Here is a 14,825-nt window from a genome sequence, read left to right as displayed (position 1 = left end):
AACCAGAATAGTTTCATCCTGAATTGTGACTGAGTCACATGTGAGACTGGTTGCATCATACCCTTTCAGCACACACTTCACATCTGTCTTTCCTTATAACCCCCCCCCAAATTCACCTAATTAATTAAAGTAACTGTGTGCATGTTTGTAAAGTAAATAAATAGTGTTGTTGGAGACAACGTATGAGTATGTTCCATTTGTTGTTGGGGTCTACATTAACAACATTGTGCACAAGTTGGTGAAACTGGAATAGTCATAAAAAGGAAGCTGTACCTTAACACATATTGTTACCATTTTCATGGGGAGTGTGGTGATTGAGTAATTGCAATCTGATCATATTTAGTCAAGGCCCCTGAGTCTGTAAAAGTTATTGATTAAACAAACAAACAAAATATTTTTAATAGTTTTGTACTCAGCACATTATGTATTGTATAACAGTTTATTTTTAACCATCGATACTAGTTTTTATCTTCTTTGTTATGGACTCTTCATGAACAAAAAGGACAAAAACTTGTTTTATTGATGTTTTATAAAATAAGTTGTTTAGTATCACATACTGTAGGATGAATGCCACAGTTCATGACTGATCTGAAAAGTTACCATTGGTTTTGTGGGATGGTTTCTTCTTGCTGATAATTGTGGGTGTTAAATTTGAGTAGTTGGCCATCATTCCTTTCAGATTGCTTTAAAATAAATGAGAATAATACTGGGTATTGCCATTTTGCATTATGGCCATTTTATTCATTAAATTTTGATATAAATCGTCATGACTGAGGCCTAACCAGACTTTAGAAGATCAGTTTTTTGCCTAGGCCTAAAATTGTACTTGGAATTATTTTTCAGTAATATTACTGCTTTTGCTTTTACATTTTTTAATTCTTGTTCATTTTTTGTTCATCTGTTGGGTACCTAGATACAGAGCATGACAGACAGTTGGTATAACGGAATTTGATTTAATTTGAATTTAGTTTATTTATTTAACATGCATAAACTGTTACACAAGTACAGTTGGACAAGTCAGTTAAAACCATCTAAGCACTACAAGTCAATCAATAACTCTTAAAAATGTACAAAATGATACACAAGACAAAGGAAAATACAATCATCTTAGAATCAGTGTCCCCCTGCTGAAGCTTAGCAAACCCGGGTGAGAACCCCCCAACAATTTAATACAAAGCAGCATGTACACTTAAACCATTTATATTCATCCACATCTCATCAAAAGCAACCCAAGCATCCAAACTACCGTCCATCACTATCACTAAAAAACTCCCTCAAAGAATAGAAATAGTTTTGTAACAAATAACTGTAATTTATTTTTAAAAAACTTAAGCTGTTATGTATTTTCATTCCCATGTTAATTACACTTTTTTGCAATGAGCAGTGTTGCATAATTGTACTATATACAAATCCTGTTTTCCTTTAATGTTATACTTGTGAAGGTCATACTATTGACTTGTGTAGATATTGTTCTTTTTTTATAAAGCATAAGATCTCGCGCGCTTGTGTGTGTGTGTGTATATATATATATATATATATATAAAGAAAAAGTAAGTAAAGCTGTCCCTGTACCAGACCCATAGGTTGTGAGACGTTGAGGGTCCCACATTATCTAGAGAATCGGCTCAAAGATGGCAGCAAGGTTGTCAGCCTTATGCGCCGGCCGCGCTTTACTCCCCAGGAAATTTATTTAATTAATTCCTGGTACTCGTTTCTGTTAAGAGGCTGAGTATACCCCAGGGCCATAGTGCAGCTGGAAGGATTAGGTCAACTGAAAAAAAGATTCAATGACCTCATCAGGACTTGAACCCACGACATTCCAGCTTGTAGCATAGTCCCTCAACCAACTATGCTACCATGTATAAAAAGAAGTTGCTGTTAAAATCTTAAAATCATCAAACAAACTTCTACAAGACACCCTGTTTTTAACTCCTTTAATGAGTCTTAGACCTTTTTTCTGTAATTTGACTTTATTACTGTTATTTACTCCCCCCCCAAATATAATACCAAATTTCAGTATAGATTCAAATTTAGTAAAATAAACATTTCTTAGTATTGGTAAACTTACCAAGTCCCATAAGGTGTTAATCAAATAAAGAGCTTTGTTTAAATTATGACAGAGATATGTATATGTGTGCCTCAGCCTAAGTTATCTATGATATAAATACCTAAAAAATTTTAATTTGATGAATAAGTTATTTCTTTGTTTTTTAAATACAAAATGGGTCCATGAGTTAAACTGGGTCCTCCTGTTTTAATCGTTCTTGTATTTATTATAAGATTATTTGTTAGGAACAAGTTTTAGAATTGTTTCATAACTTTCTCTAATTTTTCTTTTAAAGATGGGAGGTTTTTTCTGAGTAATATATTTGTGTCATTTGTGAATAACACCACCTTAGCATCTTGAACAGCTTGAGGCAAATCACATGTAAACAACAAGATCAGAAGGGGTCCCAGAACAGAACCCTGAGGTACACCATATTTTTTTCTTTACATGATGAAGCAAATGGCTTTATATTTGCTGTCTTTTCATCTAAATGCTGCATTTCCACACATTGAGTTCTACCAGTAAGATATGAATTCGTCCATGAGTGTGTTTTTCCTCTAAGTCCATACAGCTCCAATTTAGAAAGCAGTAATTTATGATTTATCACATCAAAGGACTTAGTTAAATCTAAAAATATGCCCTCTCCTGGGAGGGACATATTTCAAGACCATTATGTGCATGAATTTGTATGTAGAGGGGTCAAGTTATTTCTGTAATACAGTGCTCTTTCTTTCTCTCCTAGAAGGGTATGAAGTAATTTTGCATACTATACCCATCTATTTGTAAACTGAATATTTTGTCATTTCTAATTTCAGTATGTACCTGAACTGAACTATTCAGTTGCAGTCTGGTATAGCTCAGTCAGTTTAGGGACTAGGTTACAGGATGGACTGTTGGGGAATCAGGTTTAGGTTCATGACAGGGGCAGACATTCTCTTCACAGGATACAGATTTGCTCTGAGGCTCAGCTGTTCTTTTATTAAGTGGTTACTGGAAGCTGGGTATAGAGTGGCAAGGTTGTGAATAATAATATACTGTAGCATCCTGTTGCAGATAATTTATTTTTCAACAAATGTCTCTGATTCACCATCTTACGTGCAACGCGTCTAAAATTTATGTAAAATTTCTTACGTCACACAGTGATCTTATTAAACCTTATTTAAAGTTTCTGTACATTGCACTACATGTTTCAACCAACGACGATGAAGGGTACCCCTCATATTCTGTTGGGCAAGTTGCAACACTTTCATCACTGTATCAGTAGAGGATTATTATATGAGAAATGGCAGGAAAGTTGAAAGAAAAGGAACACTTGTCAAGATTTACAAGCAAAGAATATTGTCAGTTCTTAATTTCTTTAGTTCCACATGTCACAAAATATGGCTGTGCATCCTGCAGTGTGTTGAAACCGTTAGCATGAATTTGAGATCCCCATTTTACAAATGTAATATGATTTAGTTTTCCTGGGAATAAAATATGTATATAGGTAGATACATGCAGTATTCCAGTTTCATCACTTAAAATGTTTCATTTCTTATCCTTTTCTCACTTATGCAATAATACTTTGTTGACCTTGTACTTGCTTTCACAATAACACGTCTGTGCAATGTAATATGACCTTTTATCTTCTGAAAATATATGCTGCAAACTGCACCACAAACACACTTGTTTAGATGGAGGTATGTATGAACATGTTCCAAGCTAGATTAGGCCTGAATATTCATTCATATGGGCATTGAGTTCTGTAAGAATTCAACTAATATGCCACTAGTGAGTGGCCCTCAGCTGGAAGAAATTTAAACATTTTTTTCCTAGATTGACAGGATAGGGAGTGTCATAAACCAACTTTCCAGATGAGTATAACAGAGCAGGCAGATGAGTAGTTAGTGTGATCACCTCACTCTCTGCAATTTTTGTGTAATTTACAGTATACGTGGTCTGTTCAAAAAGTTTCAGAACTTTTGAAATAGCACAGAAACTTGACGTCATACCAGTGTCAGGTAAGTTGTACTACCTAGTGGTGTGCTTCCTAATTATTTTTGACATCAAAGGTGGTGCATATCATGAATTATTACGTTGGGCAAATAGTGACTCACTGGTATTATCTTGAAGTGCTGAAACGTCTAAGATAAAATGTGAGGAGGAAAAGACTTCAGTTGTGGAGAAACAACTGCTGATTCCTCCCTCATGACAGTGTGCCACCTCATGCATCGCTACTGATTCCTAACTTTTTGTCCAATATGAACACAACTGTGCTTCCTCAGCCACTGTACTCACCTGACCTGGCTCTGGCAGACTTTTTCAAATTTCCAAAATTGAAAGCCACTTGGAAGGATGAGAGTTCAGACAATTCAAGAGTTATGGGATATTTGCAAATGGAGCTGTGAGCAATCCCGAAAAAGGCATACCAGAACTGTTTCCAGAAGTGGCAACAGTGAGCGGTGCATCGATGCAGGAGGGAAGTACTTTGAAGGTGATAAGGCTCACTCAGTTGCAGGCCTGTCCAAAAATATTATAAAAAATCGTTCCAAAACTTCTTGAAGAGACCACATAAAGCAAGTGCTGCCTTCAGGCACTTCTCTACTCATTAAACACAGCCTGTTTTTAAATTGTCATTTCATAACAACTAAACTAGCTTGGATCATTGTAGCAAGTGCTTCTGCATCTATAAGGAGTATTTCTGTATGTATTAGCCATTGCATTAGGGTAATGAGTATACTTCCTATTGCTTCATTTGCTGTCTGGTCAGAATTAAACTGTAACAGTAATTATAGAAACATCTGACTAGATCTTTCCGTGTATGAATGTATAAAATATGTATGTTTTTGGCCCACATAACAGGTGAAGTTTTTACACACAATTGTTTTTCATCCCATCAGTTCCATCAGGCAGTTAATATAGAATTGTATGAGAATGTCAGTGTGACTGCTTCGGAGTTTCACATAATTTCAGCATTGGTGTTGCTTATGGTAGTGAATTAACAAATTAAAATGTGTGTTGGCCTCTGAAAGCACAATGTCCACAGTGTATTCCATGAATATCGGCCAGTTCATTTAGATGTTATGGGAAGTGACAGACACATTTAAATCACACACTGCATCATTGTACTGTAACCTGTACTTAAGTCAAGACTCTTTCTAAGAATTTTGTCATCTTGGATGTGATGCTGTGTAGTCTGGGTAAAAGCCCAGACTTTTGGGAATTATAATGCCTCCATCTTCTTGCCTATTTGGGCTTTCATAAGCAGGCAGTATGACAGTACTTTATGGATGTGGGATGTGCAGTTTTCTGGTTCCTTAGTAGCACACTGACACTGTTCCGTGCAGCAACACAGTAGTGAATGTATGCATAATATTATGAATTGTTGTTCTGTTCTGTAGCCTTTACTCTTGTCCAGTAAGATGTGGTTCATTTATTTTGTTTGATTCGCTCCAGGTGAAGACCCTTTGGTGAGTGACCAGCAACACTACCGCTACATGACCGTGGATGACATGAAGTCTCTTGGTGATGATTCATTGCAGATTGATGTCACAAGAGATGAAAGGGCTGAATCCAACAGAGTTTCCATGGGTAACTACTGTTTACTGTTTGGAGTTATAAGTATAATCTGGTGACATTTTTTTATCTCCAAGTGTCAGTTTTAGTGAGTAGGCAAACAAAATTTTTGTTTTATGTGCTTGTTTTTTTTTCTGTAGACCCATCACTAGGGGTCAGTGACCTGATGTTGAGCCCCCTCCAGGTTAGAGAGCATTATCAGACAGCAGCCAGCAACCATGTTCCGGACAATGTGGACCTCTACAGACAGCCTGTCCATGTGGGGTAAGTACCTGGCCCATGCCAAAATTAAATAAATTCATGTAACTTGTTGGTGTAATTTTTGTAAGAATTATTGTCATGTTATATGAAAAAGTATGTGCATTCTGTGGATGTTTGAGGAATGTAGAATTAGTGTTTGCTTTTATGTCTCAGGGGTGCCTCAGGTACAATTGGGTTAAAATTCAGCATCCCTGGCTTAATACAGTAAGCGCCAAAATTACAGTACTGAAACTTGTGCATCTCGAATGTGCCTGTAAGTTTGTCGACGGGGCATAGCTCCAGCCGCACGTGTTCCCAGTAGTGAAAAGGAAGTTGTGCAGTTGTTGCTGGAAATGGGTCTCTCGACGGAGGAAAAAGTATTCATAGTTGAGTATTATTTCCGCTCATACAGAAGTGGTCGCCAGACAACTCGCCCCCTTGGTTTTGAGTTGCAAGATGTTATCCAGAAACCGCTACATAGTACATGTGTGACGATATGGTGTGCCATCTCAGCACACGATATATTAGGCCCCTATTTCATTGAGGATGAGGAAGGCAGTGCTCTTACTGTCACCCAATAATGCTGCAGAGACATTGTGATTGGACCATTTCTTCAGGATTTGAGAAGGTTCTGTCGTGCAAGGGGCCTTCACGTGAATAAACAGTGGTATTAACAGGACGTCTTTTCATTTCAGTACTGTATGTTTTGGCACATACTGTATTATCACATGTCTGAGATGAAAAAGAGGTTTTGAAAATATAATTGCATTTATTGGACTCTTTTAAACACAGCTTGTGACTGCACTTTACAGTTCACTGTCACTGTCTCCACTAGTCATTGCCTCTTTACAGTCTTCTAACAAGGGCTATCCTTCACTCCTGTACAGCTCACGAACTGCACTCCCTAGCTGCTGTCTCAAGACACTGTCGTAAAGACAGCTAGTCCTCATTATATAGCCCCAACACAGACCACAGAGAAAACATTGCTTCCTGTAATTATTTGGTGCTTCTGTTACCATGGGAACCAGCTGTCATGCAGTGTTTACAAGGACATTCCCTAGTAATGGGCATGTTTGAAGAGCCATTCCCTAGCAACAGCTGCCTTTGCTGGTTTCACAATTTTGGCTTTCATCAGAAATGCCACACTATTGAGGCTGTTGCCATGCCCAGTCTGTACAGCATGACATAACATTACAACAGAAAAAGAGTTTGATTGGCAAAGTGAAGGTGAATTTTGATAGTTTGTGACTTACAGGCTTTCAAAATACTTTGTATGAGGTGCAGTCATATAGTTTTCTGGACTGAATTTCTTTCTCCATTACTGCTCCTAGCACAAACTTCTGCCACTAGGTGTAGTAAAACCTTGTGACAGTCCAAACTTGTTACAGTTCTCCTTGGACACTATTGTCCTCTTTAAGTCATTTCAGAAGGAGTGACTGATTTTTTGGCAAGTTATGACTTGTTCCTTATATCTGGACAGAAGACAGTTGCCTTTACTTACATTCAGTTTGAGTAACTAGAAGGGGACAGTGTCACTATGGGAGTCAGGTCAGTAGCTTTCTGAAGATTTGAATTTTGTCTCTTGACAAGTGTAGCTGTTATCATTTGCCTTCAGAAGGGTGTAGCTGAACACTAAACTGAAGAGTGTAACTGTTTTCATGTGGGAGACCAAATTCTATCAATGGGAACTGCTTTATTCTGAAGAGTTGTTATGTGTTTGGCTTATGCTGATTGCATAATGACTTTTGCTAGTTAAAATCACCCAATTGGGGATGAATTCTTGTCTGGGTGGGTATGTCATCAATTCAGATCCTTTTTGGGGATGAAGTGTGTGCTCCCACAAGATACGAGTACTTGTCTTGGGAACTTGGCATCATAAATTAATCTGAGTTGGAGGTGATTTGGCTGCACTCCACATGTTTGTCTAAAGTAATCAGGCCTTTGTTTTGGAACATTAAATTTTGGTAATGTTAAAAGGACTCCTTGCTTCCCTGAAGGAAGTTAACAGAGTTTTGCTTTTGAGTAATTAAACAGTATTAACAAGGGAAGTAGTTGTGTCATTCATTTGGAGGAGTGGACTGCCTTCAGCGGTGCAGTTTCCAGTTGCCTTAGTTATTATTATTATTATTATTATTATTATTATTATTGGAGGGGGTGGGTTTCCCCATGCACCGTGACTAGTAGTCTATTGTACGTCCCCCCCCCCTTGATGTTCTACCAGTCTCTATACCCTACCGGTACTGGTGTGTGCCATCAGCCCTGACTCAGCCAGCGAGTTCGGCCTCTACTGGCTCAGCGGTACCTGATGCTTCCCCCATCTACCAAAGGCGTTGGAGACTCTTGTTGGGTGGTAAATGTCCGATAATTTGGCTCAGAGGCCTCCTTGAGACATGAGGTTCTTTTATGTGCTGTAAAGCTATGACACGGGACCCACAGCTTAAAGTCCCTCCCGGAGGACTTGTTCCCTGAATTTTTCCGCCCTTAAAAATTCCATGACCTCTGCCAGGTTTGAACCCACATATCACGAGTCATGAGGTGGGAACGTTACCTCTAGACTACGGAGGCCGCTTGCCTTGGTTATTACTTTGACACAAACCTGATAAAGAGTTAAATGGGCTTCTGGTGTTGGCATATAAGTACAAAGAAGGTTGAATGTTGTTGTAATGGGGAAGGAAACTCAGTTCAGAAAATATTTGATTGCTTCTTGTATGATGGCATCAGTCAGGGCAGAGGTATCTCATATGTATGATTTCTTCAGTAGTCCATTCAGAATTTCTTTCCATCTTTCTTTTTGGAATTAATCGTACACTACAGCTTTCTAGTTCTAAAGCCAATGTACAGAATGTTTTAGGTTACTTAGGCTGTCCCTGGAGGGAATGGCTAAACTGTGAAAGGTTACTAATCAAGTGATATTGAATGAAGAATGTTTGTCAGCATACATTCTTTTCAGAGTAGTTGAAGAGTCATTGATATTTGTCTCAAATAGTGATGGGGTTATTAGTAGATGTGTTCCTTGTGTAAGCACTACTGAATCTACAATAAATGAAGTTAGTGATCAAGCTAGAAAATGTATTGAAGCTGAAGACACAAAATTTGAACATTTGTTGTAGATGAAATCAAAATTGGTGTGAGGTGTGAATGTCTTGCATGACTGGTAGGATATACATGCAACAGATTAGTGTTTTGAATATTACTGTAAATGTAACAGTAATTATTCAGTAGAAGTTTCAAAATTACCATTACCCCAAATATAAGGCAAGGTGTTTTTTTTTAAATACTGCTTCTTAGAAAATAGAGGTTCCCTTATTTTGGGTCTTTAAGAATAAATATGAAGAAGAGTTTATTATTGATTAATAGTATAGTTTTTAGTTACATTATCAAAAATACTTTCTTATTCTGATTTCCTCATCAGAGAAATAAGGGTCATCATATATTAAAGCTTATATGGTAGGTGTATTACTGTTTAATACCCTTTATTTCTCATAACATTGTAGAACACAGTAAAATTAAGAAGTTTTTTCCTAACATAGTAAAACTTTGTGAAGTCTTGAAGAAAGTCGTCTTCTGGGTTTTGGCGCCGTGTATTCTTCGTTTTGGCTGATGTTTCGGAGGAACGTATACGTATACCCAGAAGATGACTTTCTTCATAGTCATCGCCGTGAAAACCTCAAAACTTACATTTGTGAAGTCTTGTTTAAAATTTAAATATGCATAAGAGAAACTTGGCTGATGATACCACAGTGTTGTGTTTAAATGGAATGGGTAAAATATTAACTTTGCAGGTCAGTAATTATGTTAACTGTCATGACTAGGACATGTTCATTTCACATTTTGCTAATAATCAGTTAATTAGTAATACATTAAGTTGGGAAATTTAGCCACTTCTTGCTGGGCACTGTGTGTGTGAATCTTTCATGTGTACATGGTGTGAGCATGTGTGCATTTGCGTGTGTGCATGGAAATCCATCCATCTGCCCATCTGTCCACCCATATGCCCTCCTACTGTCCTCTCCAGTCTGCTCTCCCACCCACCACCCACCTAACCATCTGTGTTGTCCATCCATAAAATATTTTATGCGCAAATATCGTGGGACAAATGTGTGGACCATATGGTGAATGTTGAAGTTAATTTTCATAGGTTTACATGTTTTCACTTTGTATTACAAATTATTGGTGGCCCACAGAAAATAATTCCAATTTCTTACAAAAATTACACTGACAGTATTTTCAAGTAAATACTTCTATAATCCCAAATTTATGAACTGTAATTAAAATAAAGTGTTTTAACTGTATTGAATAAGAGTGAACAACCATAATTGAATTGCATTTTAACACAATTTTTAAATCATGTGTTGATTATTTTATTATGTATTGTATATTTTTGCTAACAAAATGAATTAATATCGTATTGGTAAATGCCATCTGCACTGTGTTTACAATGATAGAAGCCCATTGTATGTGTGTGTATGCGCTTGTGTGTGCATGTGTGTGTGTGTGTTTACTAATTTCATATGAGGCAATTCATCTGGGAGTTGTATTTGTCCTTTTCCCATACACGCATGTGCGTGTGGGGAGGGGGAAGTGAATAGGCAGGGTCTGCCACTGTTGAGAATTTATGCACCTATCTCACATTTGGACATAGACTTAAAAAAAAAAAGTCACAATAAATATACCTTTTTTATGTGATTAGAAATCTGCTTTCCATAATGTTGTATGGTAAGGAGTAACAAGACAGCATGCCATGTGAGAAATAGAAGGTTAATCCTTAACTGCTATGTAAATATGTCCATTGATCAGAACAATTTTAGAAGGGTTGGAACTTTAATAGCGGCAACTATTTATTTACAGCTGATACAAAATAGATGCATGTTTCGAAGTTTTACTGTTCTTCAGTATAGTCACCAGCATTGTGTACAACCCGTTGCCAGCGATGTGGAAGTCATAGGATACCTTTAGCAGTGCCTGTTGTGTTGATAGTTTGAATGGAGCGGTCTACTGCCTGAAGAATCTCTGGAACAGTTCTGAAGCAAATGCCACGAAGTGGTTCCTTCATCTTAGGAATCAAGTCAAAGTCACAAGGGCTTAAGTCCAGGGAGTATGGTGAATGGTACAGCACTTCCCAGCCCCATCAATCGAACAAATCAGCCACAGCTTGCACTGCATGCAGCCAAGCATTGTCCTGCAAAAAGATGGCTGGGTTCTGCAGAAAGTGTCGCCGCTTCTTTCTCAAAGCTGGTCGCAGGCTGTATTCCAAAAACGAAAAGTAATACTGCGCATAGACGGTCTGCTGTCGGGGAAGGGTATGCATTAGGATAACACCATCACAGTCGTACATGAGAATCACCATAACTTTCACATTGCTGGGGTTCTGACAAACTTTTCATTTTCGCGGTGACCAGTAAGGACACCATTCATTTGATTGGAATTTCATTTGTGACTTGTATGATTTGGCCCATGTCTCATCCAGCGTAATGATACGGCATAAGAAAGCCTCTCCTTCATGCTCATAGCGCTGTTACTGGTTACGAGCAGCGTCATGTCATAGCCATTTCTGCATTTCTGTCAAATCATGCGGAACCCATCGTGATGCAGTTTTTCTCGTGCCTAGGCATTCCTTCAGAATGTGAAGCACAGTCATATGTGCTAATCCTGTCTCTTGGGCCAGCTCACGAATCGTATGGCGTCGCTCACTCTCCAGTAACGCAGAAAGAGCATACATTTCTTCACTGACACTAGGATGACCTGGCTGACGCATGTCTGCCACATTTTGGCGTCCCTCATTAAAGGCTTTTACCCACCTTGCCACTGTTCTGTAAAGCAATGCCGATTCCCTGGGAGTCTCTTGACGACTTTAATGACACTGTCGTGCTGTATGGCCTCGGGCACATTCAGTCTTTATCCAACTCCATTGTTGTTGTTTCGAAAATATTGTGACAACACTACATCAGACAGCCAGCTAACATGAGGCTCTGTTCTTTCCGTCACTGTGCAGGTGCGTGATATGGGAAGGTAGGTATGTAACTATGACATGTGGTATGAGCAACATTATTTGGTTCTGTTGCATGGTGTCTCTACAGCAGTGTTGCCACTATTAAAGTTCCAACCCTCATATACTTTTAATAAATGATAGACTCAAATTTCAATAAAATCAGTTGGTTTTATTAAGATGACATTTTGCTACATGTTTTGGTCACTTGTGGCCATCATCAGGCATTTATAAAAAACAAAGTGCGTCCTCATTCATTACTAGGCTGTGTCGCAATAGATCCATTGCTGTTATTCTTGTCATGTAAAAGTTTTTACGTAGAATTACAATGTTTAAATATATTGAAATATTAGTTTAAAATTAGTAGAGCTTATTTAAAATTATTGTTATTTAAAAAAAATATCCTATTAAATATAGTTTTCTTAAATTAAAATGGAGCAAGGTGAGTGATGTGTGTTTTCAGATTTCTTGTCCTTTATGGGAAAATCAGTGTTATATGAGCATGCATTCTTGGTGCTAATGGTCACATGTGTGTGTATTATCTTTTAGGGGAAATGAAATGAGGTATTTTAGCTTTTGAACCGTTAGAGTAGATGATGATGTTATGTGAGCGTACACTGTTGGTGGCAGTGGCCCTGTGTTATCTTGTTTTGGTGGTTTGTGCTTTTTACATTCTGTTGTANATATATATATATATATATATATATATATATACACGAGGAGCGTTCCATATATAATGCCTCCTATTTTTTTTTAATGAAAACAACAGATACAGAAAGCATAATAACACAGTTAATTAGAGCAAGATTTCAGCTACTTACAATTATTTTTCTACATAATCACCACCATTCGTTATGCACTTTTGCCAGTGATGAACAAGAGCCTGTATGCTGTGCCTGTATAAGTCTGCTCCAGCAGAGGCTAGCTAGTTTCTTACAGCTGCAGTGACAGCATCGTTGTTTGAAAAATGTTGCCCACGTAGTCCATCTTTCATAGGCCCAAAGAGATGGAAGTCTGAAGGTGCTAAATCGGGGCTATATGGTGGATGTGGTAGGACAGCCCAGCCAAACTTTGCAATGTGCGCGGTGGTCACCAAACTAGTATGGGGTCTAGTGTTATCATGTTGCAAGCAAAAGGTTTTCTGCTTCTCTGGCCTGACTTGGGAAATGCGGGCTTTCAGGCTTAGTCAGCGGCTTTCATCTTAGTCAGCGTCTTCTTGTAGCGTTCAGAATTGACAGTTTCACCAGGCTCCAAGAAATCCAAGAAAATCACACCCCACCTATCCCTGTTCATTGTGAGGAATGGCAGCTGAGGAGGGATGCCCAGGGCGTGGCTTCTTGTGCACTTCACTTTCACCACTATTGAAACGCTCTACCCACTGCCTCACTATGCTGACATCCACTGTATCATCTCCGTACACCTTTAGCAAGTGTCGATGGATATCAGTGGGTGCAATTTGTTTGGCAGTGAGAAATTGGATAACACATCTCTGTTTCGTACGCACTTCTATGTCAGATGCCATTTTGGTAGACTGCTCTGCTGTCACTATCTGTCGCATGACACCCAAACTAACAGTACATTGGTGGGAAAGTTCAACCTTTACTACACCACCACCAACATCCAGCTCAGATGTTACATATTAACACAAAAAAATAGGAGGCATTATATATGAAACTCCCTTCGTATATATATATATGTGTGTGTGTGTGTGTGTGCGCGCGTGCGTGCGTGCGCACGCGCGTGCACCACTCCCCTACTCCATTCCACCTAAAAAAACCCTATATATCCATAGTATGATTATTTAAGAAAAATAACAGTAATTTTATATAAGCTGTACAAATTTTAGGCAAGTATTTCAGTATATTTAAACAATGTAATTCTATGTAAAAACCTATACATAAGGCAGTGTATGATTGTGATTTAGAGTTGGTTAGATTCTGAAGGCATGAGTTTGTTTTGAAAACTGTCTTGATGTGGATCTCAGGTTAGGAATGTGTGGGCAGTTTTGAGCTCTAGATGACATTATCTTGTCTGAATTAGGTATTAATAGTGCAGTTTTAATCAGTTTATTTTGATTTATACACACACTCAACTCTCAATTATCCGGGATAATGGTGGGGATGGAAATCATGATTAATCGAAAACCCGGTTAAGACAAATTTTATTAAAAGTAGTACAGTAATACTGTACTTTCGTAATACTATAGGCCTACCTGTATTTAAATTTACTCAACCTCATTTTTATGTCATCTCATGGCCTATTTAATACTTTTTTTACATTATACTGAAGTGTGAATTAGTTATTTCAATCACAGTGTTCAACAACATCCAACACTTTTTACGAATACTCGTATTCACACTTAACACTTAGAAAAAAATTAATATTGTTGTTTGCTTTTTCGCGGCATTTTCCTTTTTACGGATATCCGTACGAAGCCTACGTAATATTAGCTTGGCACTTAATAAACTGTTCTCTTCACTCTCAAGATAGTCTAGTAAGGATTCCAAATGATTAAGAGCAGCACCATGTGATATTTTCTTACTAGCAGCACTGTCCACATCTTCCTCATTCTCACTTTCTTCCCGCTCTTCTGGCTGCACCCCCACTGAACTTATGGTTTCGTCACTGCTTAACATTTTGAAGCCCGGCTCACACGAGTTACTGTTGGATGCTTAACACAACATGCTTCCTTTTACATCCTGACATTTTGCTAACACACTTGAAGATCGATACAAAGAGACTAACTGGGGCAGTGTATTTGTCCTTGAAACTTTCTCCAATTCCTTGCATTCTTTCACCCCTACCGTAGAACATTGTGTTAGCATAACGGGACCACAAAATACAGAGCTCTGTTCACACTAGTGCGAAAATAGTGTTACAACTCACCATGTGAAACAAAAGTGATTGAATATTAAACAACATATAGGCCTCAAAAAAGGCCCGGTTAAGCCGCAAACCGGTTTATCTGCCCCCGGGTAATCGAGAGTTGAGTGTGTA

The 14,825-nt window shown here is 38.1% G+C and overlaps 1 protein-coding gene across 13 annotated transcripts in view; it reads left to right on the top strand.

The window, feature by feature from the left end:
* Positions 1 to 14,825, top strand: part of LOC111868594 (ankyrin-3) — a 276,782-nt gene that overhangs the window by 179,548 nt on the left and 82,409 nt on the right. For all 13 annotated transcript variants that reach the window (XR_002843539.2, XR_002843535.2, XR_002843534.2 and 10 more), the window contains 2 exons: positions 5,483 to 5,617; positions 5,743 to 5,866. Coding sequence is in view for 10 of the 13 variants with exons in the window: in XM_023859420.2 (XP_023715188.1) it covers positions 5,483 to 5,617; positions 5,743 to 5,866 (259 nt within the window). In the remaining 3 variants the exon portion in view is untranslated. The remainder of the gene's footprint in view (positions 1 to 5,482; positions 5,618 to 5,742; positions 5,867 to 14,825) is intronic.

The sequence above is a fragment of the Cryptotermes secundus genome, unplaced genomic scaffold (genome assembly GCF_002891405.2).
Source record: "Cryptotermes secundus unplaced genomic scaffold, Csec_1.0 scaffold280, whole genome shotgun sequence".
Taxonomy (NCBI): Eukaryota; Metazoa; Arthropoda; class Insecta; order Blattodea; family Kalotermitidae; genus Cryptotermes; species Cryptotermes secundus.
The sequence above is the reverse complement of the archived record's forward strand: the minus strand, read 5'-3'. Positions and strand labels throughout refer to the sequence as shown.